We start from the raw sequence: 27,340 nt of genomic DNA on the forward strand, positions 1-27,340 counted from the left end.
TGTATTTGATCTTTCCAGAGGACCAGCTTCCCTCGGGGTTTCCCACCATTGACATGGGTCCCCAGCTGAAAGTGGTGGAGCGATCTCGGACTGCCACCATGCTCTGTGCTGCTAGTGGCAACCCTGACCCAGAAATTACCTGGTTCAAGGACTTCCTGCCAGTGAACACATCCAATAACAACGGGCGAATCAAGCAGCTCCGCTCAGGTAACCAATGCTTTTATCCCTCCATTCGTTACCTTCCCTTCGATCCCAGTTTTTGTTTCCTCCTCCAGGTTTTTTTCCCTCCTACTTTGCTTTTATTCCCCTCTCAATTTCCCCTTTTATCCCACTGTTTTATTTTCTTTCCCTACAGTTTTTGTATTTCTGGCCCCCGTTCTCCCCTTTTCTTGTTGCTCTTCTACACTCCTCCTGCCGTGGTTTCTGGCTGTACTTTCAGCTGCCTCTCTGCTGCTGCTGCCGTTGTATGAGTTGACTGTGTACGGTTGAAAATCCTTCTTAACTCTTCAAGGCCTTTCAAAGTGAACTCCCAACTTTTTCTCCAAACTCTCTGAGGACTTCCTGTGCAAATCACCATCACGAACAGTTTAATTCTTCCCTCACTAAAAACCTTATAAAATGTTTCTGACAAGCATCAGCATGCTTCATGTCTCAACAAACAAATTACTCTTCTGGCAAGATTTACAAGGTGGAACCAGGTGATGGTGGCATGCGCTGAAGGAAGGGCCTCTCTAACATACCTCACTGCTGTGACTAAACAAATAACATTTTGTTTTACTTAATCTCTTGGAAAGTGTTTCTTGTGTGGATGTGAAAATTGACTCCCAGAAATTGTATCCATGTGATTTGAGGATATACGGAATTTGTCAAATACAAGACAAATTATTTGGAAAAACCATGCAAGCTTTCAAACAGTTGTTTTTGATAGCCACAGTAGTGTGTAAAATCCCAACATATCTCAGCCAAGTCCCCTCCCTCCTCAGTCCTCCTGCTGCTTCCAGGGAGCAACTCTGGACCCAAAAAACCCTTTTCTTGTGATTGGACACCCAACTCTCTGGCTTCTTTATCGATAACAACCTCTTTGTTTGTGTCCCTGTTTTTTTTATTATTATCATTAAATGGCTCAACCCTTAATGCTCTGCTCAGGATCCCTTTTTGACCTTTATTTTACAAGTACTTTTAAATTATTTACAAAAATTGTTATAAAATGTCAAATATTTGCTATATTAGCCTCATTTATCTTATTTAATGATTATAAAAAACAAACATGTTTTATGATTTTTTTTTTATTATTTTTTTTTTTTTTTAAGTTCACAGTTCTGTGTAGATAATCAATATCTCTAACTTTTTTTTTTTCTTTTTTTTTTTTTGGAGTTCCAGTACTTTTTCAAGGTTTATCTACTAAGTCAACTCCTTTGTGTAACCAATGGTCCGATTGTAATGCAATGTCTATGCTGTTTCTTTTCTCTTATCTTTTTAACCACAGAGTCCTTTGGTAAGTGCTTCTGTTCCGAGGCCCACACCCTCACTGCCCACTTTTTTCTAAATACTGTTCACTAATGTTGCTACTGTTGCTGTTACTGCTCACCTTTACAAATATTGCCGTGTTATTAAAATGCATGGCATGCATTTTACTAACAGTCACACACACAATAAGAGGCACAGATCTAGACACACACAGCAATACAACATACTTGTCTCCGCAGCCACCTATACATTGGTTACAGATAGATGCTACAAACAGGATATACACACACATGAACATGCATACACACATGCAGACATGCTCACATATATCTGTCACCCTAGAGGTAGCTGGCCTCACCCTCACCTGTGCACCTGCAGCTTTTCCACACCCAAAGAATAATAACTTTCTCCTCACACTCACCTATTTACTTTTCCACCCCTTCACTTATTCAATTATTCTTTCCCTCACTCACTTTATCATTCACTCACCCACTTACTCTCTCCACTCTGCTGTATAGAGTTACCAGTCAATAAGCCATCAACCATCAGCTCTAGATAGCTGTTAGGAATTCCTCTGGTGGAGCCGGAGGAAGGAAATCAATGGCGACCAGGTTTCAGACTTCCAGACGTTGACTGTATAGTGTAATATGTATACTAAACCTGGTTGCTACAGTCAGGAAGTAGCACTTTGGTCATAGATGTTTAGTTTTTAATATCAGTGTAATAAAGCTTAGCAAGGATTTATAAATAACAAATCCACTCTTCACTACTCTTGAAATATAAATCTTTTGTCATGGATATTTTCAAATTTTGCAGTTAAGTGCTGTAATTTCCACTTTTCTTTGCTTCAATCACTTCAGATTTACTCCATTTAGACAGCATGCCTGGGATACAGGAATCAAGTGGAAACTGAAGAGTAAAATTTATGTTGTTGCCATTTTTATAATCAAATTGGAGATTAAAACACGACAAAAGTGGAAGGTGGCTTTAGCTTTTGTTTTACTTGTGTTTTATCGTATTATCTTGTCATTTTCAAATGCCATCATCATTTTAAGCGTTAATTGAAAAAAAAAATTAAAGAAATTGTGATTACAGAGCTATATTTTGCAGCCCAACACCCCTCTTAATGAACACTACATTTCTTGTGGCTGCATAATGTTCTGTATTGTTTAGACCAACATGTCTTTAACAGTGAACTTCTCTCAGTTTGAAGTTTTGATGTTTGCTTTAAATGTTGAGTTCACAAAAATTCCCTGTTGCGCTTTGATTCCAAGGGGCTGAGACATCAGCTTGACATTTACTGTTGATGTTTAAGATATTTTATCTTATCATTTTTGGGCTGTCAGACTCGGTTCAAGCCCTACTGAAAGTACTTTGTCATAATGGGCTCTATTTCCGCGGTGACACAACAACCAGTACTCCACTACTCCAACAATTTGGTAATTTCCCATCATTAATATTCACTTTGCCCAGTTGTGTGGTATAGCCTGCGTTGCACAGGTGGAAGGTTCATTCATATAAAAGTGAGTTGTTGATATTTAGTGGACGATTTTGTAGTTTCAGACTTTGTTCTGAATAGTTGTATCATAACCATTGTTGTAATTTTATCAACAAGAGCAAATTTTATATGCTGAGAAAATGCAGAGTAATGGCAGAATAATGCTAAAAATGTAAATAAAACATTTAAATCAACTGCTTCCCAGCCAGTCAATGTGTTTAAATCATCATTAAATTGTGCTTGGGGCGGGAATGTTAATAAAGCAGTCTGCATGTGTCAGTAAATATTACAGCTCCTGCTGTCTTTTCAAATGTTCTTTTTAGTCAAAGTAGCATTTCATGTTTTACTCTGGAAAGGCGTTACCATCCAAATGCTGCTGCATCACTTTAAGTAGCATGACATGACCATTTAAGTACAGTAGAAACAAAACTGAAATAGCTCAGATTGACGCAGGCACATAAATGTCTTTATTCCCCCAAAATGTATTGTTTGTTTCTAATATTATTGGACAAGTTAAATAAAAACCAACACCATCTGCCTTTGGCTGCAGATTTGATGGGTTATGTGTACGGGATGTGCCGTTCCACACGATCCAGACAATAATAAGATTTCTTGGAGAATCATCCTGCCATTTTTTTCAGCTGTTGTAGTCATGCATCACTATAATTGGCACAGCTGTTTCAGAGCGATGAGTTCTGTGATATGACTGGCTGAGAGTGAGTTTATTATTCACGACAAGCTTTGATTTATATTCAGCTGCAGCCTGCCTGTTTGCACTTCGCGCTCTTGCACCTACAGTGCATGAACCAGAAATAGCAGGTGCAGGTCTTGTACTTGGATGGCGTCACATTGTCTAAATTTTGCCATTATTGAGGGAGATTAAGAAATGCACAACAATATAAATCTATGTAAACACAATGTTGGACAATGCTACTTTTTTACAAGTATTGAAGAGTGGATTTTGTCTCTAAGAATAAATATAATAATATTCATATTAATATTAATATATGTGCACACTGTGCAACTGGCAGGATAAGACCTGGTTTCAATCCATGTGGAGGAAAATAGCAGTTAAGGTCTCGGGGCAGTTAATGTACTTAGAGACCACCGGGCCACCTCTTAGAGACCCACATGAGTGCAGAGCAGACACAACCCTACTCCTACAGCCACATCTGCCCCTGCTGCAAGTCAATGAAGTCCAATCAATAACCCATCTCCTGGTAGCTCTGTCACTGACTGTCACTCTATCTAGGACCTGTTTTTCTCTTCTCAGGCTTATTCTGTCTTTATTTATTACTCTGTCTTTTTCTTTTATGCCTCTTATTCCTCTCACTCTCTTAAGGATCTATATTTTGAGTCTCTCTCGCTAATTTGATTCGTCTCCTGTCCAAGTTACCTCCCCTGCCCCAGTACCTCTCTCCCTTTACCCCCTTCTACTTCTGTGGTACTAACATTTTCTTCTTCTTCTCCTTCTCTAATCTCGTGCATTCATTGCCCAATCAGGTGGCACGCCCATACGAGGTAAGACTGCTGGGAGGACCAACATGACACAGTGGCCTGATTCCTTTTCAACCCCTGGTTCCTACTTGTCCCACAGATCTGAACAGTAGCGCTGGGTGGGTTAACCAATATGGGGTTTAGTCCAAAAGACTCTCAAGAATCTGCCATATTGGTGACACTCATCCAGCTGCTTCAGATCTGCAGTAGGTGCAAGAGGAAGAATTGGAGTTGAGCAAGCAATTCATGATATTATGACTATCACCTCCCCTCTCCTCATCTTTCATCCTCTCCTCATCCTTTTATTTTTCCATCTCAGCCTCAGCGTTCACTCTATAACACAGAAATCCATTGCTTCTTTCCTCGCCATGTTGTGACCTCTCTTTTGTATCCATCTGTTTAACCTCATTTAACTTGTTACATCTACTTTTGTTTCCAATCTAAAGCATGATGTGTTTACAACTTGGGTTTATTCCTTTGTTGCTTAGTTTGAGGTGATGAAGCATATTTGACTTCTACCTCAGTCTGTTTGTTACTTTAAACAAATTTTGTGACCTGATTTTCTTTACTTTTTTCTTCTTTTTTTTTTGTGGGTCTTGGCCTAAGCCTGACCCGGCTTTTCCTTCTACCTTGTCTATATTTGCCCAATCAAATGTCCCAGTTTTGTTTTCCCTCCCAGCTGTTATTCGCTCAGCCTGAAACGTCCAGATGGCAAAGACTCAGACACACACTTGCAAACATTAGTATGCTCACACACGCACGCATAGATACTCAAAGCTGCACACTCACTGTCATACACACACACACACACACACACACATAGATACTCAAAGCTACACACACACACCACACATTCCTTCATGGTTTTTTACCATTATTTTCTCTTTTCTCTCTCATTACCGATAAAAAGCCCCAAACAACCACTTTTTTGATAAAGTTTTTATGGGCGCTTTTTTGCCTTCCCACCCCATCTCTGAAGAACCTCTGGTTGACTTTTTTTGACCGTTTTTCTATTTTCAGGGAACGAGAAAGCATCGGTCCCTTCCCAAGGCTTTTGCGTATGTCGTTCCTTTTTTTTTTTTTGATCTGTTGGCCTCGATGGAGGTCGGTTGATGTCTTTACCTCCTTTATTGGGTGTTTTTAATTGATATCACACTCCTGATCCCATTGGTGGATCCGAAAGGTTTTGGGATATCTTATTGCCATGGCAATATCTTTGTCACGTTTTATCCTTGAAAATGAACCATGATTTGCTCTTGACTATAACTGCATCTCAATTTTCAGCAAAGATTTTTTTTTTTTTTCAAAATACTGTATTTGTGAGTGGATTACTCCATATTTTGGCTGCTTGGTTTATTTATTTCTGCCTTGCATGAAGACTACATTCTCTGTTTTTGTAGGCCTTATATCAATACCTTTTTTTTTTTCTTTCTTTTCTTCTCATTTCTAAATCAGGAAGCTGACCCTTGTTTTGGGCAGATTCTTGCTGACAGTGGTAGAAACTTGTTAATGTGGCTATAAAGATTTAGCTCACTGTGCTCCTCATACAGAGTTCAGCTTGTTTTTGCTGAAAACCTTTCTCAGACTCATTTATCCTTTCTACAGTTTTTACCATTTATGTGTTAATGTATTGATGTACTATACCTGATTATCTGATGTCTTCCACTTCTGTGTGAATGCTCTTTCTTCCTCTCTATCTTTCTGTGTATCTCGCTCCCCTCTCTCTATCTTCTGCTCTTTCTCTCCATCCCTCCATCCATACAGGTGCCCTGCAGATAGAGATGAGTGAGGAGTCAGACCAGGGGAAGTATGAGTGTGTCGCCACCAACAGCGATGGGACACGCTATTCCACCCCAGCTAACCTTTATGTCCGAGGTAAGACGGGGGTTAAAAAACAAACTGGGAGAACCAGAGTCCAATTAGAATACTTTGATTTAAGAATAGCATGAATATGAATGTGCAGTTCGAAACATCTATTAGACACAGTTGACATATGTTTTTTTTCCCTGTACACAGGCATCTGTTAGAAATATATGTAATATATTGGTTTAATGTGATGCTAATAAGCTGCTGTATTTTATATATTTTTTCAACTGTAGGATTGTAAAACAGAATAGTTAAAAAAAAAGACAGTTATTTACATCAAGTTAAGGCTGGACTGAATGTTTCACTTGAGCCGTTAATCTCTCTGCCCTCCCTTCTTAGCCTTTAGACCTCTGAGAAAAACCAAATCATCGTCTGGTTAAGACTTGTGTTTCTCCCCCAAATCTGACACGCATCTTACTTCCTCAGGCGTCATCTTCCTCTCTGCTCCCTAGACACATACACACACACTTACACGAATACCCACCAAATGTTTGAATCTTGGAGACATTTTTATTCCCGGGGCCTTTTGCTCTGTTGTCTGCCCGCCCCAAAAAAATGAAGCTTTAAACAGTGTAGCATGGTTTTCTGACTCCAACATAGCTCCCGGGGATCCGAAACGAACACACACACACGATCAGATGCACACACATCTATGTCATACACTAAATATATATATAAATATATATGTGTAAAACACATGCACACACAAACAGCGCAGAGTCAGTGATGTGCGTCTAACAGTGCTTGCAGGGCCAGTACAATCTCACAGCGTTGCTCAGTGATTGTTTGACAGGCAGTCTATGGAGACAGCTGGCGGTACAGGCTTTCTTAAACAGGAAGGCTTTTACCAACATCAGGCATCTATGGCCTTTGTTTTTTTTTTCGTTCCTCTCCTCATTTCTTGCTTTCACTTTCATCCTTGTTCTTTTTGGCTTTTCCTCTGTCTGATGTCACCTTGCCATGCTCCTTTGTCTAACTTGTTTTCTCTCCTTGTCTCTTCTCTGATATTTTTCTGTTTTCCTTTCTTTACTCTCCTCTTCCTCCTCCTCCTCCTGTGCTTTGTCCTACCTCCCACTGCAGAGCTGCGAGAAGGTTGGTACAGTAACAACTGTGTGGCTCTTTTGAGTCTCTCCCGAGTATTTTCTTTTCTTCCATTAAACTGCCACTAGTGTTTGTGTGTGTGGCTGTTTTATGTGTGGTACTGAAGGTTTAAACTTGCCTGCACACATCACTCCTTTGAAATAAATTGTATACTGTTTTCCCTGTGAATGCTTGTGTGTTTGCTGTGATTTTTTTTTTTTGTGTGTGTGTATCTTTTGTGTCTTTTGTGTCTCAGTTCATAAAATATTTAATGTAGCGCACCTAAAAACAGCATTAATAAAACATCTGGATATCACATGCACCCTTGTGGTGATGTACCAGACTCTCTGAATACTTGCGGTCTAATTTGAATGCCATAAAACTTCATCTCAGATGTCACGATGCAACAAAAAACCAATCGTTCTACAGTGTATAAACCCTGTTTGTTCTGCACAATGATGAATTTCTAATCATCTCTCTTTTGCCTTCCTGCCTTCATTGCTATCTGGTCCAGTGCGTCGGGTTCCCCCACGCTTCTCCATTCCCCCTGCCGACAGCGAGATCATGCCAGGGGGGAACGTCAACATCACCTGTGTGGCGGTAGGCTCGCCCATGCCATACGTGAAGTGGATGCTGGGAGCAGAAGACCTGACGCCCGAGGATGACATGCCCATTGGCCGCAATGTCCTGGAACTGACTGACGTACGGCAGTCTAACAATTACACCTGCGTCGCCATGTCAACGCTCGGTGTGATTGAGGCGGTGGCACAGATTATTGTAAAAGGTGGGTTCTGAGGAGGTTTATAGGTGAACAGAGGAAAGAATATGAACCAGAGAGGATGTGAAGGTTCGACCTTTACTCAAGTGAGACTTTGGTTATGACTTCATCCAAAAGAGTTTTGTATGTTTTTTTACAAGGACATAACCACAGTGCCTTCTCTCTGTGAATATGCAGTAGGTATGCAGGATACTAAAAAGAAACTTTCCATTACAAAAGAAATGAAAAATAAGATTTAAAACAGTTCATGAGTTGTTGTTTTTTTTTTTTTTTTTAAATAAACATTTGAGTAAACAGAGGAAGGTCCAGTAAAAAAAAAAGTCTGAAAAAAGTAGTGCTCTGCAATATGGAATAGGACATGTAGTCACTAATAAAACCTAAAAGCAAAAGCAGATACAAAGAAAATTACATTTTTCACAATGTATTGAAATACACAACTTATCTTGCAATGTCAGGAAAGGAAGGATTGTTGGTATTTTGTAGTGGTTTACGTTGGACATTTTTCTTTAGGTCTCTCCATTGGCAATTTTGGAGAAAAAGGTCTCCACTTTATACCGTTGACACGAGGAACAGAATAATTTTTCTCTCACTGAAGTTTAGTTTGTCAATATTTGCATCTTTTAATTTGGATTAAATATGTGGAAAGTTAGAAATCTCTTTGAAGTGAAGGATAACTGGATTTGTGTTGTCCAATTGTCGAGCTAATTTTGTCCATCATTTTTTTACAGTACTTTTAATTGTTGTGGAGATTATGGTCGTGGTATTTTTCTGATACTCAGCTGGTTGCATCACCTAATTGTTTTCAGCTTTTTCACTCAAAATGAAGTTGAAGTTCCAAACTGTGATTTTTATTTTTTCTTTCTTTTAAAAATCTAAAGGGATAGTGGATGAGTTTTTGCTGTTTTTTGCCCCCCCGCTCAGCTCTTCCAAAGGCTCCTGGCACCCCTGTGGTGACGGAGAGAACTGCGACAAGCATCACACTCACATGGGATTCTGGAAACCCTGAACCTGTCTCCTACTATATCATACAGGTGTGACAGACACATAAGCTCTTTTTTTTTTTTTTTACTCAGCCACACACTACCTACCACACAGTATTACACAAGTTTCTGAGGCACTGAACTTAAGATGGCTAAAGCGCTAGATTTTCATATGAACATAAACTGTTAATAACAGCCTCAATCTCTAAGTGGGGCTGTAAAAGAAAAGAGCCTCATGTCTCTCCTGACAGCAATAAACTTTGCCAAATTGCTCAAATGAAATCTGGTGTCTTGTGAGCACTCTCTGCCCACAAGGAGTAGTGAATTAAAATGTGAGAATGAAGCTGCTTAAACAGTAGGGACTAAATCATCCATGCAGAAAAAGCAGGACACCTACATCAGACATGTTGTGTCTCAGTTTTTCACTCTAAGTTTTAGCATAAATCTAGATTTAGGCAACAAAGGGCATGGTGTAGCACAATTTCTTTGTGTATATTTATACAGATAGAGCTATAGATAGTTCTGCTAATGCATCTTTAAATCAGCACGTGTTTCTTCTCCCTTCCTGCTTTGTCTCTTGCTTCCTGTAGCATCGTGCCAGAGGCTCAGAGGACCCCTATAAAGAGATTGATGGCATTGCCACAACGCGCTACAGCGTGGGGGGCCTCAGCCCTTACTCCCACTATGATTTTCGGGTGGCAGCTGTCAACACCATTGGCCAGGGTCCCTCCAGTGAAGTGGTGGAGGCTCGCACAGCTGAGCAGGCCCCCTCCTCGCCTCCTCGACAGGTCAGGATGATGCCCTGATGTGGCAAAGCTGTAAGATGTCTTTAGGGGGATATAAATGTGGTTTTCAAATATACAATTTTAATTATGCTTGAAACAAAAAGAAGTTGCATTAAGTAGTCCTCATTTGAAGCTTGCCTGTTACACAAAATGATTTGCTGCTGGCTATTCTGACTGACATAACACTGTTTTTAGGTAAGTCTTTTCTTCAGTGCGTAATTTGCAAACACAAATCTCTATTTTCTTTCAGTTCCCAACCAACTTTCTTGAACAAAACTTGCTGCAGTGAAAATACCTATCATTTAAACCCAGCACAGTGTTGCTAAACTTCTTCTGTCTCTCTGCAGGTCATAGGTCGGATGCTGAGCGCCACAACTGCAATGATCCACTGGGATGAGCCAGAGGAACCCAATGGACAGGTTGTCGGTTACAGAGTGTACTACACCTCTGACAACACGCTGCCAGTCAACCAGGTTTGCATCTCTACGTGAATGGTTTCGCTAAATGTTGTTCTTGCTTTTTATTCCGAACACATGATTACTTGTGTTGTCTAGGTGTGTAATACATGACTGTGCATCTTTGTGTCTACTTGCCTTCATGCATTGTGTTGTGCAGTGGGAGAAGCAGATGGTGCGCAGTGCCAACTTCATCACCATCCAGGATTTAACTCCCAACAAGACTTATTACATCAGAGTGCTGGCCTTCACCTCTGTAGGAGATGGACCCTTGTCCCAGGACCTGCAGATTATAGCCAAGACTGGAGGTAAAATAAGGGAAGCATGCAGAGGTTTTTTGTTGGTTTGTTTGTTTCGTATATGTATTACCGTGCATATAAAGATACTATGCAATGCTAAAAAATAAATGCACTTGTAATCCTGAACAAAATTACAAGCAAATTTACAAAAATCAGATTACAGCAGTCTTACTTCACTTTGACTAATCCTGTTCCTCCTTAACTCTGCAGTTCCATCCCAACCTTCAGAATTTAAGGGTGAAGCCAAGTCTGAGACCAGCATCTTATTATCCTGGGTGGCCCCCACAGCTCAGGGCGGCCCAGACAACCACATCACAGGATATGAGCTGGTTTACCGACGGGCAGATGACACAGAGGAGGTAAGCATGGAGAGATGGAGGGACTTAGGATTTAATGGTTGGTTGAATAGATGATAAAAGATTGAAAATTGGATGTACGAATGGAAGCCTGGGTTGGCAGAAAGGAGATGAACTGAATCTAAATATCAAAAATGAACTTTTGTCTTGGTGTTCCTGCAGAAGAAAGTGAGCTTTGAGCCTACCATCTCCTACCTGCTGAAGAACCTGAAGCCCTTCTCCACCTACTCCTTCCAGCTAGCTGCTAAGAGCAAAAATGGAATCGGCGCGTATACCAACGAAGTGTCCATTGACACACCACAGACACGTAGGTCTACTCGCACACACTGCAGTGTGTGTGTGTGTGTGTGTGTGTGTGTGTGTGTGTGTGTGTGTGTGTGTGTGTGTGTGTGTGCGCGCGCGCGTGTGTTTTAAAGAGAGAGTGACAAAGGCTTTCAGTTTTGACAATGCAAATATTTGAATTCACGTAGGTCCTGAACCACAAACACGCATCTGAATTTCTTCAATTTGTTTACTAAAGATTCTGATAAAAGGCTTTTTGCATTGTTGCATTGTCAAAAAAAAAAGGCCAACGTGAATCCAGACATTAGCTGACCTCAGAATTGATATTTCAACAAATATATAAGTAATTTATTAATGATTTCCAGGATTAGACATTGTCTTTTACAAGTATAGTAACAAACAATTAATTGATGATTGACAGCAACAACACTTGTTGACTACCAATCTGAGGTCTGTAAGAGTTACAGTAAAAACAAGGTAAGAAGCCAAAGGTTTGCAGATAGACATGAGAAGTCCAACATGGATCACAGAGGCTTGGGTAGGCTGTAAGGACAAGTAAGTTATGGGCAGGTATGTTTGTGTATTTAAGCTCTAGTCAGTGTTTTTTGTGTCGCATTTCTTTTGCGTCATTTAAGTCATTCACTCGTTGTCATTAATCAAACATTTCGACCAAACAGAAGTTGACACCCATCATTCAGTATCTTTGTTCAGCCATCTTGATTTCTAGTCGCAGGGTCATTTTTCGAAAGAGCTTCTGTTCTCCTGTGTTTTGTTTTCATTTTATGTTTCTTTGTCTTTTGTTCTCTGTCTCTCGTCTGCTCAATTTCATCCCCATTCCTTCACGGCAAACTACACTTCCTCACCCACCAATAACAACTTGCACACACAACCAAAATAACATTTACCCAAACAACCCCTGACTGTGCTTCCGGGGCAATCAGTTCCTTCAGCACCTCCCCAGGACATCACATGTACCAGTCCCAGTTCTACCAGCATCCTGGTAAGTTGGGCTCCACCTCCTCTGGAGTTTCAGAATGGCATCATTACGGGATACACCATCCAGTACTCCACTACCGAAGGCAACAAAACGTCTAAAAGAATTGATGGAATTCCTCCGGAAAGTTCTCCCTATCTCCTGGAAAACCTAGAGAAATGGACTGAGTATGGCATAACAGTGCGCGCGCAAACGGAAGCTGGGGACGGACCAGAAAGTTTACAGCTGCTTATCCGCACCGAGGAAGATGGTATGTGCCCAAAAAAAACAAAAAAACATGCCATCTCTTAGGATGGTCTGCCACACTAACAATGGCTACCTCTAACTCACTAACATAGTGTTAAATGAGCTCAAAGCACCCTAAACTAACAGCAAGCTTGTTCCACTGGCCACTAAAGGCATTTTGTCTGTCCTTGAGCTGCAGTGTAAATGGATGATCCATTTAAGAACCAATGTCAGACACTCCAGTTTTGAAAACCTCTCCTTTATGCCTTCATAAACACCACAAACCTCCAACATCTGAAAATCTTCTCCTTCTTCTCCCTCACCACTGCTTTTTCTTGTCAACAGCAGCCCCCTTTTTTCTCCTGCTGCCATTTTTATCCTCTTATTTTAACCGGCACCTTCCCCTTTCTTCTAAAATCCCCTCTTTTGGGGAAAAAGGGTGATTGAGCTTTTCTTGTTTAAAGATAACAATATTCCTCACTAACAAAAACAAGACAATCCCTTTGGCTGTAGCTGTACATGGTTCTTTCCTCACCTTGGCTTTTCTTACTGGCCATCTGCAGTTTCAAATTCTTCTCAATCCTTTAACTCGTTGGATATCTTCTAGCTAACTTTATTTTGTGTATTTTATTCTAGGTAATTTTGAATATTTTGTCATACTTTTGATACTCATGCTTAATATTCCTTCCTCCCAGTGTCTCCACTGAGAAATGTTTCTAACTGGCATTGTCTAAAGTGCTTTTTTTACTTGGGTCAGACAGATAGCAAGAGGTGGCTGGAGGTTTTCTGCCTTTTTGTATTATTTTGTTTTCTTTTTGGTAGAAGTGTAGTTCTTGGCAGCACGAGAGAGGTTTTTCTTGATAACAGTATTTTCTCTTTGACTGTCTGCCACTGTTGATCTGCCTCTGGCAACAAATCCTTTTCTATCTGCCATTCTTATCTTTTTCTACATTTGCTTCTTCTCCTCCTCCACTTCTTTTTTCCTCCATGTTTTTCCTCAAGCACTCTCATTTTTTTTACTTCTTTGACTTTTTTCCCAGACATCAGAGCAGTTTTAGACTTTTTGGAGGGTTGTATTTTCACTTTTTTTCTGCTTGTGGCTATTTTTTTTTTTTTTTTTATCTGCCCCGAAACCAATTATTTTTTTGTTAGACGAAAGGTTCACTAAGGTGAAGACCTTTACTTGAGAGGTTTGAGTGCCCATCATCTATGACCCATGACCTGTATTCCAAAATGCATTTTTAGTTCCAAGCGGTCCTCCAAGAGGGGTGGGCGCAGAAACTGTGAACGCCTCGGCCATTAGGGTGAAATGGCGAGCACCGGCACCCAAACAGCAGCACGGTCAGGTCCGAGGCTACCAAGTCCATTATGTGAGGATGAACTACGGAGAACCTCAGGGTCAGCCCTTCATCAAAGACATCCTCATAGAGGACTCACAGGTAACACTAACATATACTCTCCCCAGCTTCTAATCAAATGAACTGTGTCAGGAACTGATTTATGAAAGCCTAAGCAATATTTATATTATACTGTAATGTTACTGTCAACTTTCTCTACCCGTTCTCATCCCAAGGCATCAAATATTGCCATCTAGTCACAGTCTTTTGGTGTCTCATACACACCCACAAGGCGCCTTAGGTTGAGGCACCAAAACTACTTGTTAGGTTTTAAAAAAAGATCATGGTCACGACGCAAAAGGACGTGCGTATCTCTCAGATGCCAACGGCTTTGACAAAACGGCATTATTTGACACCCTGAAAATGAGAATGGACTTTTTCCTGTAATACATTAGAGAGCAGAACCCTTCCATAATTTAACATGAAATATTTAAAGGAATAGGTCTACATTTGGTGAAAACTACAGTAAATGAGAATCATTTTAACTTTCATCAGTCTCATATCTGTGAAGCTAAAGTCAGCAGCCAGTGTGAAATTGCCGGCCAAAGCAAGCAAACATAGATGTCTCATTTCCACCGAAATCCTTTGTTGAAAGAAATTAAACACTGGAATTTAATAAGTATGACACTGTTTTGAACAAGCACAGCTTTTTTAACGCTCAGACATTCAATTCTGTCGTAAAACAACCGTCACACAGCATTACATTACACCCTTGTATAGCAGCCATTAATGGTGTTTTTAGCAAACAATTTTCTTGCTGGGTAGTTTGACATACTTTAAAGATATAAAGAAATGTGTGTCCCTCCATTTTGTTTCGTTGAAAACATGGGGATCTTTCCCTTTCACATGATTGTGTTGGACGCAGCATAACTCTTGGCAACATTGCAGATAAACACATTTTTCTAATTGTTAACTATTCCTTTAAATACATACTTAATTGTTTGGTGTTTAATTGATTGAATATATGATCAAGCTAAAACAGGGTTGTTGTTTTTTTTTTTATTATTATTTAATGTATTATTAACTCTGTCCAGAATAAATAATGGGCCTACATTATATCTAACCCCATGTGTCCATTATTTGATGTTAATTCCAACCTTCTTAATAATTGTATGGAAGTGAATTTGGGTCTTGCTAAAGTTTGACTTTAGTAAGACGTAAAAGTCTTCTAGATCATATTTTAAATATTAAACACTGTCTTTCTCTCATTTTCCCCTCTTTATACTGCGCCATCGTTCAGTGGGAATATGGTGACTCAGCTGAATATGTGAGTAAACATTTCTTTAAGCATATTGGACTACAGGGAGAATTCTAAAAGAAAAAACACAGATAAAGCTGATAGTGGGAGTCATTTGCCCAAATATTGTCATTATTTCTATGATTTATTGACAGACCGAGACGTGAAGACAATATTGTGTTTCGTGTTTAGATGGAGACAAAACTAAACGAGTTTTGAACGTCTGTGTGTTTAAATGTTATTTTGTGATGAGAAGGAACATTTTGAGCTCTTCTAATTTTATAAAGTTGTTTAGAATGTCGTGTTTTTGTTGAGATAATCTAAAAGGATGTCCCCAACACATTTCCCAAGTGGAAAAATAACGGCAAAGTGTTTTTGTAGGGCCTGAGAAAAGTATTATTTGTGTACAAGTGAGCTGAATCACCGTCTAGACTGGTACACTGTCAGACCAAAATCACAGCTTGGTCTCTGATGCTGTGCCTTTTTGTCTTGTGTTGGCCACTCTGACCTCTTTATTAATGTGCTAAACTGCTCATTGTCCTGAGGGCAAGAGAAAGTTGTTGTCTTTTATAGCTGACAATGCTTTGTGTTGTTCTGCAGGAGGTGGTGCTTGGAGACCTGAAGGCAGACACTGCCTATTCTGTGTCAGTTGGGGCTTACACTGCCAAGGGCGATGGTGCTCGCAGCAAACCGATTTCTGTGTGCACCGCCCTTCCATGTAAGTGTGTCTACACAGACCCAAACATACAGACAGACACAGCTAAAAAATGCACAAGCAACACACATAAATGTTAATGATCTTTGAGACTTTGGCATCGCTAATGATCAATAGAGGCCATTAAAACATTGAATTGGTTATATTTCACTCTGTCACACCTTGCTGTGTCTCTAAGAAGCCACTTATATGGTGCCATATTAATCATATTTTGCAATTTTGCTTGAGGTTATGAAATAATTTGCTTTGTAATTATCCTCTAATTATCTCCCTCTCTTCCTGTTTTCCTCTCTCTAGTGCCTGAGAAACCCAAACTGATGGTGAGTGCCACTGATTCAGGTACTGCTCTGCTTCAGTGGTATCCACCTCCCAACCAGCCGACCCCGCTCCTGGGTTATCGTCTCACTTTCGGCCGTGTCGACGTCCTTCCTTTCACAGTGGTGGAGTTCCCCACCAAGGAAAACCGCTACGTTGCCCAGGATATCCATAAGGGAGCTAACTATATGTTCAGACTCTCTGCCCGTAACAAAATGGGCTACGGAGAGGAGGCTGTAAAAGAGGTGACAACTCCAGAAGATGCCCCGAGTGGATACCCTGAAAATATTATCTCAGAGGATGCCTCGGCCGTCTCGCTCTGGCTGACGTGGAAGTCAGTCCCATTAATTGAGCAAAATGGGAAAATTCTGAAGTACTCAGTGCTGTACAAGGATATAAACAGTAGAGGAAACGCCTCAGAGGTTGTGGTGCCCTCTCCAAAGTCGAGTGTTTTGCTGGAGGGTCTGACAGCCGATACTGTGTATGATGTCAGGGTGTGTGCATTCACAGCTGTCGGTCCTGGACCGTACAGCCCTGGTGTCCAGTTCAGGACGCAGCGGCTGGACCAAGGTAGGACCACACTCATATCCTAAAAACCCATCTTCTTTGCTCAGGATGCAAGACACACTCCCTGACAGCACATTTGAGCCTACATCGTGCCATCAAAGTCCCACATTCACACAGACACGAACACAAAACATCTGGTGACAGCATCCTAAGTGTCCTTTCTCGTTGTCTTGTCATGTAGCCTTAGACCCAACATCCCTTTCCCAAAGCAAGGTAAGAGTCTTGGGTCTTGGGCGAGTATCCCTGTCCAGTCACGCTAACTGTGTGTATCAGAGCAAATAGCTAGTTTGAGACTGGTGCTAGAGAGTGATACACAGGTAAGGCCACTATGTTTGCTTCAGTAGAGAGAATAACTGAGACTGGGGGATCCTATTCATGTTTTTGGTTTCTTTGTTGTGTTTTTTCTTCTTTTGTGCCTTAGTTTTTGCCACCAACTTCAGAGTAAAGGCAGCCATGAAGAACTCTATTCTGCTGTCCTGGGAGATCCGAGACAAGAACCCATCCCAGCCGTTCACTGTAAGTAGATTTCTATTGTATGAACCCTAAAACGCACGTCCTACATAAAGGCCTGGGATAAAAAAAAATTAAAAAAAAAAAAAGGGGGGGAAACAATGTTCTGCAATGGCTCACATGGCAGATTAATTGTAATTTATTATATTATTTTCAGCTATTCATTAACTATAAAGCTTGATTTTCATAACTTGCATAACGCCTCTTTATCTCAGCGGTCGACAAAGCGCTTAATCATTTTTGCCTCTCATTCACACACTCACGCAACAATGACGGCTAAGCTGCCATGCAAGGTGCTCACCTGCCATCGGAGCATTTCATGCACATTTTCACTTTCAGCGTGAATTACTATGTCTAAGGATATCCTTATCTTTGATGTCCATTGCAAATAAACATTCATATTTGAAATCATATAAAAACTTTGCTCCATATACCAACTTGGTTTTCTGCTTTGTCTGTGTTTTTTATTGGAACATTATAAGGAAACTACTAATAGTGAAGCATGCATACTTAATGCTTCCAATTTCCCAAAATGTTAACAATATAGATAAAGAAGGAATAATAATTAAATAAAACAGGCTCCGCTTTTAATGTAATCAACTGAATTCAAGGCAAAATTCGGCTCCATGTTTAGATTCCCAAATGCATCTGTATTGTGTTTCCAGATCCTGTATGGGAAGGGTCAGTCTGTGGAAGTGGACGGCAAGCAGACTCAGAAGCTGATAACTGGCCTGGAGCCGGACACTCAGTACTCCTTTTTGCTCACCAACCGGGCCAACAGCGCTGGAGGCCTGCAGCACCGCGTCACTGCCACCACTGCTCCAGACATTCTGAAAACCAAACCCACTGTTGTGGGGAAGACCATCGCAGACGGCATGGTGACTGTACAGCTCCCCACTGTGCAGACCACAGCTAAAGTCAGGTAGTGATGATTCAATGAATGTGAACAGTCTCAGAGAGTAGCTCATGATAATGATGGGATGTGAAGATTTTAAATAGCAACCCGTGGAGAATTTGCCCCAATTACGATGTCAGATTAATTGTTCTATGGACCCTGTGAGGTAATTTCATTAGTTCCTCCTTCCGCCACTTTTCCTGTATTGGTCTGTCAGGAGGGATTTCTCTGAGTTGGCAGCAAAGCAAGTCTGACAACTCCCAACACAGGCCAAATGAGAGCACAAAGCTGATCATTTCATCTGCTGTTTGTAACCAGGACCAAATATAGATACCCAGTAAAAGCAGTCTTGCATGGTTAAAGCACAGGGTGAATCACTCCACTGCTACTCGCATGCTCTCTCAGCCATTTTCCCGTAGTCTGTCTCCGTCACATCAGAAGTGTTTTGGACTGTTTTTTTCCCCACAAACAACATTTTGCTCTTTAAGTGTTTACACATGTAAGGGTTTATCCTGGCTTAGATGCCTTAATGTAACACCAACTGTCATCAGCTGTACTGTACAAGATATTTTTTTCAAATTTTGAGCAGGTAAGCATGGAGCGCTGATGTGAGTCATCCACTGAGGAGACATGGATTATTTTGCTGTCTTTGGCCTTATTACTTGGTGGTTACTATTATGGTCTAACTGTTTCAGAAAAATTCCCTACTCCAGTGATATTATTGTTTCGGTTCTCATGTGTGGCTTCAGACATGGACCTGGTTTCCCCTGCAGAAGCCACACTGTTTAGATTTACACTGTTACCTCACAGCAGCAGCTAGTGCAGCAGTGTAATGTTTTAATGATACAATACTGGGTAATTCTCTCTAGTAGAGCTTTAAGGGAATAGCTTGACTTTTTGAAAAATAGGTTCATTCATTTCTCTGCCATGAGTTTGGTGAGATGATCAATACCGAAAACTATCTGTGTTGTAGATTTAATTTTGAATGGGTGAAATTAAAGTTTTTGCCTGTAAATCTATACTCAATGACAAATGTCAAATTTATTAAAACTCAAAAACTGAAATCTCTCATTTACAAAAGTCATGAGTTAATTCCGTGCTCTGTTGCAGCCCCTTTCTAGGTGAATAAAGCTTCAAGTTTCTCACACTTGTACTTCGTCACTGCTGCGTAGAAACGCCACCGCGGCATGATGCTGTCACCGCCATGCTTAGCTGTAGGGATGGTATTAGGTGATGAGCAGTGCCTGGTGTTAGTCAGACGTAGGTACTGCTTAAGGCTCTGACAAAAGAAGAAAGTTTTTGTCTCATCAGATCAGCAAATCTCTTTTCTTGTCCTGTCAAGAGTTCTTGGAATGCTGTTTGACAAACTCAAAGCAGGATGTCATGTATCTTTTGCTCAAGAGTGGCTTATGTCTAGCTACTTGACCACAAAGACCTGAATCATTGGATGCTGTTGTGCCTCCCTGCAGGTTCTTTCATCTCTGCTGAGGATTCTTCATCACCTCCTGGTCAAGACTCCATCTACTCTGTATTCAGCTGAATGACCAACTGAGTCCTCATAGTTTTCAATTTATTCCACTTCAAAGCGGTTTTATATCCCTGTCCTGATCCGTGACTTGCCACAATTTTATCATAGCGGTCTTCAGAGAGTTCTTTGGACTGGACTTGTTTTTGTCTTGACACGCATTAGATTGTCCAATCAGTTCAGTTCGGCCACTGGTGCACTCCAGTCATTTTCTAGATACATCTCAAGTATAATTAAATCAAATAAGATACACCTGACCAAAATTTGGAGTGCCACTGCAAGAGAGTCTGAATACTTACAATTTCCACTTTTGATTTTCAATAAATTTGTCAAATTAAATCTACAACATAATGAAGGTTACAAAAAAGTAAAGCTGTCTGAACCTACTACTGCTTGTAGTTTCATATTCACCATACAGTCTTGAAAGTAATTTCAGTCTTCTCATCTATCCAAGAAGCATATTACCCACAATGTTGAAGTATTCCTTTGAATATGAAGGCACTGAGGGATCTCCAGAGACTGAGATGTTATGAAGTGTCTGGTTAATAGCTATGTCCTCAGGCCTGACCCCAGTGCATGCTGTGTTTTTCAGAGGTTACTATGTGGTGGTGGTGCCGCTGAAGAAGCAGAGAGGAGGGAAGTTCCTGAATCCCTGGGAGGAGCCGGACCAGATGAACCTGGATGAGGTGAGACACGCAGCCGACAGGAGAGGACACAAATAGATAGCTAAATAATGGTCATAATAAAGAGCTACTGTATAAGGTAGTACTGATGTTAAGGGGAATGATGAGCAGGGTGAATACAATACAGAGAAGGTATTAAAAGACATGTAAACATTTGGAAGTTGTTGTTTTTTTTGTTCGCTGTTACATTAGACTGTTTGTATCTTATTATGTGAAGGTAGATGACTTAGTCATCCATTGCTTGTTCAATCCAAACAATACTTTCACATGCCATTTCATATCTAATTCCACTTCCTGCCTTTTCCCAAAGACCTCATTACGCTGTTCTGAAAGCACATTCATGTGTGTCAGATTAGTTTCAATTGAGTTTTTATGGTGCCCTCTGTCTCAATGGAGAAATGCGGCAGCAATTCAGTTGATGAAGACATTTGTGCCGAGGTGATAATGTTCTATACAGCCCATTGTTCCTTTACTGATGAGGGTTTTTGTGTGAGATAAAATTGTCAAACTGTCCTCATTTTCCATGGTGTTTTAAAAAAAAAAAAAAAAAAACACTCAGGAAAACAGTCTCCAAATATTAAAGCGATTGGAGTTATTTTAGGGAAATAATAGCACAGTTACAGAAAGATGACTAAATGAGATTTACTGAGACGTTCCATTGCTGAATTGCACTGATGATGCGTTTTGTTTGAACTTGAGTTACTTTATATCAGGTGAAAAACTATTAATTGATATATTAAAAATATATATAATTTGTAATGTTGTTTTTAAAACTCTTTTAAGTCCGTCTTTGTTTTCACTTTGTTTTCTCCGCCTTGGTTTCCCTTTTCCTCTCCTTCATGTCACCCTCCCGACTCACTCTCTGTTATCTTTCCCTTCAGCTCCTCAAAGAGATCAACAGGACCAGTATCAGCCGTGCCCTTCGCATCCGCAGACAGGCTGGCCAATCGGATCCCAGGGCCTACGTCACAGCTCACTTTAAGACCCTCCCCCTGGAGTTCACGCTCGGTGATGGCAGAAACTATGGCGACTTCCGCAACCGTCCACTGCAGAACGGACAAGAGTACGTTTTCTTTGTGCTCGCGCTACTAGACCTCTCGGAGAATGTGAGTACAAACACACCCACACAGTTAAACCATTTTACTAAAGGTTTGTCTGATATATATGCTGAAATGCATAAAACCATGGATATCTGCAGACCATGTACGCCACAAGCCCTTATTCTGACCCCGTCACCTCATCGGATGTGGATCCCCAGCCGATTGTGGACGAGGAGGAGGGGCTGTTGTGGGTGGTGGGGCCTGTGTTGGCTGTGATCTTCATCGTGTGCATCGTCATTGCCATTCTCCTCTTTAAGAGGTAAGGACTGCATGATGGGGGCCGAGAGAAGTGACAAGAGTTCAATAAAGCATTTGATTAGTGAGAGAAAGTGGGGAAAAGTAAAAAAAAAAAAAAAAAAAGACAGGGTGAAAGATTTAGAGCTTTGGAGAATAAAAGAAAGGTTTAAGTTTTCACAAAAAGGCAACAGAAACTCTACAGGGATTTATTTATTTTCATTACCATTTTGACTTTACACTTCCCTGTGTGCTCAACTCAAAATATTTTTAGTCAGTGTAGTAAATTCCATATAATATTACTAGCCTATGGTTTACTGGCTTATCTTAAGCAGCAGTTCTCAAACCATCTTTGCCACTTCAAGGTCATGAACAGAAAACAAATTAAGGTACCTCTCAGACGGGTAAACACAGGTTATGATTCTTCACATTAGTTATCTGGACTATTGATTTTGGAAGGAAAATAGTTGATACTTCTAACTAAATCCACCAAAAAAAGTCTGAAGTTTCAGCCACTTGGTTTATTAAGTGTTTCACTGTTTATGGAGCATACAGGACGTGCACTCCTGGACTTCTTCAGGGTGCACAATTATCATCCCAGTCTGCTTGTCTATTATGCTAATCATACCCGAGTTTAGCTCCAAGGTTCTCATAGAAATGTGTTTTTATTTCTGTAATCTGTATTTAAACCCATACAGGGAACAATTTTAGAAAATACATATGGGAAGATAACATTATCACCTATTAGCATTATTCATGATAATCATCTGGTCTTCTGGCTACAGTCTTGTAAATGCACATGAATAATTGCTGTGACTGATGTGGCATACCTTAAATTGTGAACCTTTGATGGTAATAATCTGATGTTCATAAACCCTGGAGTCTTACCCTCGGTGACCTCCAGCCATTAATGGCTCGCTTGCTGCTAAAATGCTCTTTGGGCCATGTTTCTAGTACGTTATTATGTAGCTGGATGTCACAGCTCAAAGGTGCTGGGTGATCATGTTTATGCAGAGTTGAGTGAAAAAGTTTTTATATTTTGATTTGCATCCGCTGCTCATCTTTGTGTCTACAGGAGGTACTATTTTGCATATCTATCATCGTAATAAACGGATTAGTTTAGATGAGAGGAAGCAAATGATGAGCTCAGCATTGCTTCACTCCCGGATGTTGTTTCATTGGACACTAATGTTATTCATCCTTGTCTGTCCTTTTATCTGCTTGTCTCCCTGTTTGGATCCAGCAAACCTGACAGGTAAACAAACACTACCTATTTACCATTTCTTCTGTCCTACAGGGACATTTTTGTAGAAAAGCCTCTGCACAAAATGCTTTAGAAAATAGAACGCAATAAAGTCTGGATTATGTTAATGCTTCTTTGATGATATTGACCGAAAGTGTTCTGGACAAATTGAACAAGTCAACAAGTTCAAGTTATCCAGTGCACTTAATAAATATAGTTGGCAGAAAAGCAATTGCAGCTGCATCGCATGGGTTTGTTCATGTCAGTGAGTTTAACTAAAAGATGCTATGAACGTGTAAAATGGGATAATAGATGTCACTTTTAACACCTGGGAGTCACAAAGCAGACACCCACCATCATTCCCGACAATGAGCCGGTCATTAACATATAAAATGCTGCAACACTAAACCAGCAGCCAACCAACAGAAATGACCTGAGAATTACAGCTAATCCTGGAAATGTTCCAGGAGCAGTTCTCTCAGACGTTTATTACTCGCATTACTCTGGTCCATTTATTTCAGCACAAACCCCAAAATTAGGAGTGGGGCTTTAGTTTGTCCCAAATATTTCCCACATTCATTTTCATCCAAGGTATTTAACAGTGCATCAGGTTGTGTGTAAACTGTGTGTTGTTTTTCCAGGAAAAGGGCCGAGGCTGAGGGAAGGAAGGGCAGTTTTCCCTGCAGCAAAGCCATGTCCTCCCACCATCCCACCGATCCTGTGGAGCTGCGCAGAATCAACTTCCAGACTCCAGGTAGATTGGAGACAAATACATACAGGAAAAACACTGTGTATGTATGTCAGTAGTAGTATCAATGAGCTTAACCGTGGTGTTGTTTCCCTTTTCAGCCTACCGTGTATCAGTGTACCGCGGTTATCGACGTTTGTCAAGTTAGTTGTCAACCATAGATCTTTTGCTCTCTGCTGCCATTATTGCCCCTCTTGGCTTTCTTTCTTTCTTTCTTTCTTTCTTTCTTTCTTTCTTTCTTTCTTTCTTTCTTTCTTTCTTTCTCTCTTTCTCTCTCTTTCTTTCTTTCTCTCTTCTCTTCTCTTCTCTTCTCTTCTCTTCTCCCATGTTCATGCTAACTAACCTTCCATCCCATATAGGATGAAGCTGCTTGACTTGACAACATTTCATCAAATGCCTTTTGAATACATCTTAAAAAAAAAAAAATCATGCTAAATTTTTTAACTGCCTGTGTCATAGTCTTTTTTTTATCTTCACCAGCAGTGTGCATATACTCTGAGGACATGTTATTGTGCCTCAGTAACTTTCTGAACACGCACATTGTTTTTTCTGTCTGCCTGGAGAGAAAATGGTCACTTAACAAAAAAAAACACTTCCATTTGCTTCCTCCACTGACCATGGACAGAACACTAAACAACATGTCCTTTGAGAATCCTAACTCCTAACATTTCCCTCCAAAACACTTCAGTTGAACGTGTATCAAAACGGCCTCTTTTTCTGTGTGTGCTCGGCAGGCATGGCAAGTCACCCGCCTGTCCCCATCTCTGAGCTGGCAGATCACATTGAGCGCCTCAAGGCAAACGACAATCTCAAGTTCTCTCAAGAGTACGAGGTAGGAATGCTGATTATCTGTCCCTGAAAATCTCTAACTCGGGAAATTCATCCGGTTTTGATGCAGTCACACGTATTTATGTTGGACTTGTCATTTTTCGCTCAGTTTCAATTTCACTGTAGATGTAGCCTCACATAGACTCCAAAGTTAAGCTGCATTTTGATTCGTCTTCATTGAACGATACAAGATAAAGCACATTTCCTTCTCTACTGTCTTGTTGTTATCTACACAAATAGAAGAGAAAAAAAATTTAATTGCAAGCTCAAAGAGAGTTTGCTTACAGGCAGATGGTTATCAAGCTCTCATTTCTACGCTCTGGTGGAGGAAGAGCAGATAGAAATAAAGAGGCAGGCACAGAGAGCAGACTCACCAAGAGATACAAGAAGCAAATGTTCTCTGCCCAAAAAAAAAAAGGCGCTTCTTGATTAATTTCCTTCAACTTGCAGCACATTTAATGTGGAGACCAAAAAAGCATCTACTTGGAGATAACAATGTGCCTGAACTTGGTGTGCTGAACTGTGGCACTCGATAAAATACAATACATCAGTAGAAATATTTTCCAACATGCAGGCTGTGTAGTAAATTGCACTAGCATTACAATGAGCTCCACAGAGAGCTGTTAAAGGAGTAAAACTGTTTTCTTTTCCCTGTAAAAAAAACAAAACTGTTTAGACCTAAGGCCTCTGGGTTAAGAAAGAGACACGAGGCTCTAATTGGCCCCCACAAGAGAGAGACAAATTGTGTGTGACAGATATACATACATAGAGGAAGACAAGGACACATTATGCAAAAAGTAGAAAAACAGAGCAAGGATGTTTAAGGGGAGAAAAGTGTAAGGAGGGTGGAAGAGACAGTGAGGGAGAAGCTGTATGTAATTGTGGTGTGAGTTGGAATGACTCTGTTGAGCCTCACATTCTCTGTGCATGACTGTGTGCTTTGTTCAGCGCTGAACCCTTAACGAAGGAGCGAGCGAGATGGATGGAGGAGAGGGGGAGAGGGGGAGAGGGGCCAGAAATGATGCGGTGTGATAATCAGACACACATGATGTTGGCAGCGCGTGGAGAGCAGTCTTAAACTCGCACACACGCACACGCACATACATGCACTTATCCAGTACCACCCTTGTCCACTTTTCCCCAACCAAACCATAATTATGTGTCGTAAAATATTCAGAATTGCTAAATTGCTCTGGCTCTCTCCTCTCCGGCCCTCTCCATTGACAGCCCCATTATGACCTCATGTCTGCCTCTCCCAGCTAACAGCAATGGTTACACTGTAATTACCCTCGAGGAACTTAATGTGTTGGTCTAACACAACCATCCTCTCTGTCCCTGTGGAATTTATTGTGCTTTTATCACCGTTCTGTTATAGCTACTTTCACTGTTTAAAGTGGAAAGTATTTCTAAAAAAAAAACGAGTGCCCACGTTCCTATCCAGTATCAATAATGCATCGTTAATATTCAATTTGTAGTTGTTTTTTAATGGTGGGGTTTTACTGCAGGACAATGCTTGTAAACTCAAATTCATGGAATTATTAAAATCTTCCTTCTCTAAATGCCAATTTCTGCATTTTGAGGTTAATTTTAAAAGATAGCCATATCCCTGCGAAGTAAGTAGTAATGCTGACAGCTTATGTATGATAAAATTCAAGAATCAGACAATACCGCACAAACAGTAAGAGAAAATTATATCTTACAATCCTACCGTGGATGAAATGTGGTATGATGTTCTCAGTTTATTTCACAAGTGAAAGAATTAATATTTCATATTTGGAAATTAACATTTTATACCACCATTTACAGCAAGTAAGAGATATTTTTCCCTCATTACAAGTAATTCACACACGCCACGGCCATTTATCAAAATGTATTTTTGACATATAACATGGTTGTCACAGTTTCACAAGGAAGGGGGCTCAAACGCACGACACAGGAGGCCGTTTGTGAAGCAAATAATGAACTTTATAGTGGGTGAGATTACAAATATCAGGGAGGCAGACACAATACATGGGGTAAGGAAGAGACAGCATCCAGGCTGTAGCAAGATACAAGCAAACAAATAGATGGCAGAGTTACCAAGAAATTGACGAGGAAAAACTGTGGCTAGAGCACAGATAGGCGAAGGCTTACCGTCTGGCCACCTGGTAGTGACGGACTGAGTGGTCTGGTTGGCAGAGTGGCAGTAGGTGAGCAGACAGGAGATGGAACTACTTGCAGGGCAGAGAGGACTAGAGACCAGTAAAACCAAACCAAACGAAGTGAAAGACAAAAGAACAGAACACAGAGGACATGGCCACCATGACTGTCTGAAAATCAATAACTTTTAATGATACCAAAATATTTCTGAAGACAAAAGCTTGATACAGCAACTGTTGTAAACTACCTGAAATGAATGTAATAAGAATGTAATACATTTTTGTGAATAAACGTTCTTTGCTCTGTCTTGCAGTCTGTCGACCCCGGTCAGCAGTTCACATGGGAGAACTCCAACTTGGAAGTCAACAAACCAAAGAACCGCTATGCTAACGTCATTGCCTATGATCACTCAAGGGTTATACTCTCCAGCATTGAGGGTAAGACACACTCCCACTGTTTTCGTGTGCATGGGCTGTTTTACTTCTATGTTTGTGAGGGCATGCTTGAGAATAGGGATATTTTTAGCAAATGAGGCCATTTTAGTCACTTTGTCACTTGTGTAAAGGGCTGTTTGAGGTTTAGGACTCGGTTTCTAGAGTGAAGGTTACGGTAAGGATTTAGATTCGGCGCGTAGTTGTGATG

At 40.6% G+C, this 27,340-nt stretch overlaps 1 protein-coding gene across 11 annotated transcripts in view; it reads left to right on the forward strand.

The window, feature by feature from the left end:
• The window catches only part of ptprdb (protein tyrosine phosphatase receptor type Db), a 150,521-nt gene that overhangs the window by 105,197 nt on the left and 17,984 nt on the right, over positions 1-27,340 (forward strand). For 2 of the 11 annotated variants that reach the window (XM_069167777.1, XM_069167778.1), the window contains exons 9-35: positions 19-207; positions 1,487-1,495; positions 4,469-4,486; positions 6,227-6,337; positions 7,409-7,420; positions 7,923-8,192; positions 9,108-9,217; positions 9,757-9,954; positions 10,299-10,424; positions 10,567-10,714; positions 10,916-11,064; positions 11,224-11,368; positions 12,285-12,587; positions 13,808-14,001; positions 15,200-15,226; positions 15,797-15,914; positions 16,209-16,796; positions 17,215-17,309; positions 17,969-18,225; positions 20,316-20,409; positions 21,288-21,512; positions 21,605-21,765; positions 22,984-22,995; positions 23,625-23,737; positions 23,833-23,874; positions 24,466-24,563; positions 27,012-27,135. In XM_069167777.1, the coding sequence (XP_069023878.1) occupies positions 19-207; positions 1,487-1,495; positions 4,469-4,486; positions 6,227-6,337; positions 7,409-7,420; positions 7,923-8,192; positions 9,108-9,217; positions 9,757-9,954; positions 10,299-10,424; positions 10,567-10,714; positions 10,916-11,064; positions 11,224-11,368; positions 12,285-12,587; positions 13,808-14,001; positions 15,200-15,226; positions 15,797-15,914; positions 16,209-16,796; positions 17,215-17,309; positions 17,969-18,225; positions 20,316-20,409; positions 21,288-21,512; positions 21,605-21,765; positions 22,984-22,995; positions 23,625-23,737; positions 23,833-23,874; positions 24,466-24,563; positions 27,012-27,135 (3,936 nt within the window). The remainder of the gene's footprint in view (positions 1-18; positions 208-1,486; positions 1,496-4,468; positions 4,487-6,226; positions 6,338-7,408; positions 7,421-7,922; positions 8,193-9,107; positions 9,218-9,756; positions 9,955-10,298; positions 10,425-10,566; positions 10,715-10,915; positions 11,065-11,223; positions 11,369-12,284; positions 12,588-13,807; positions 14,002-15,199; positions 15,227-15,796; positions 15,915-16,208; positions 16,797-17,214; positions 17,310-17,968; positions 18,226-20,315; positions 20,410-21,287; positions 21,513-21,604; positions 21,766-22,983; positions 22,996-23,624; positions 23,738-23,832; positions 23,875-24,465; positions 24,564-27,011; positions 27,136-27,340) is intronic. The other 9 variants (XM_069167779.1, XM_069167780.1, XM_069167783.1 and 6 more) reach the window with 7 other exon arrangements.

The sequence above is a fragment of the Embiotoca jacksoni genome, unplaced genomic scaffold, assembly GCF_022577435.1.
Source record: "Embiotoca jacksoni isolate LCO1_2020_lvr unplaced genomic scaffold, fEmbJac1.0.p SCAF_4, whole genome shotgun sequence".
Classification (NCBI taxonomy): Eukaryota; Metazoa; Chordata; class Actinopteri; family Embiotocidae; genus Embiotoca; species Embiotoca jacksoni.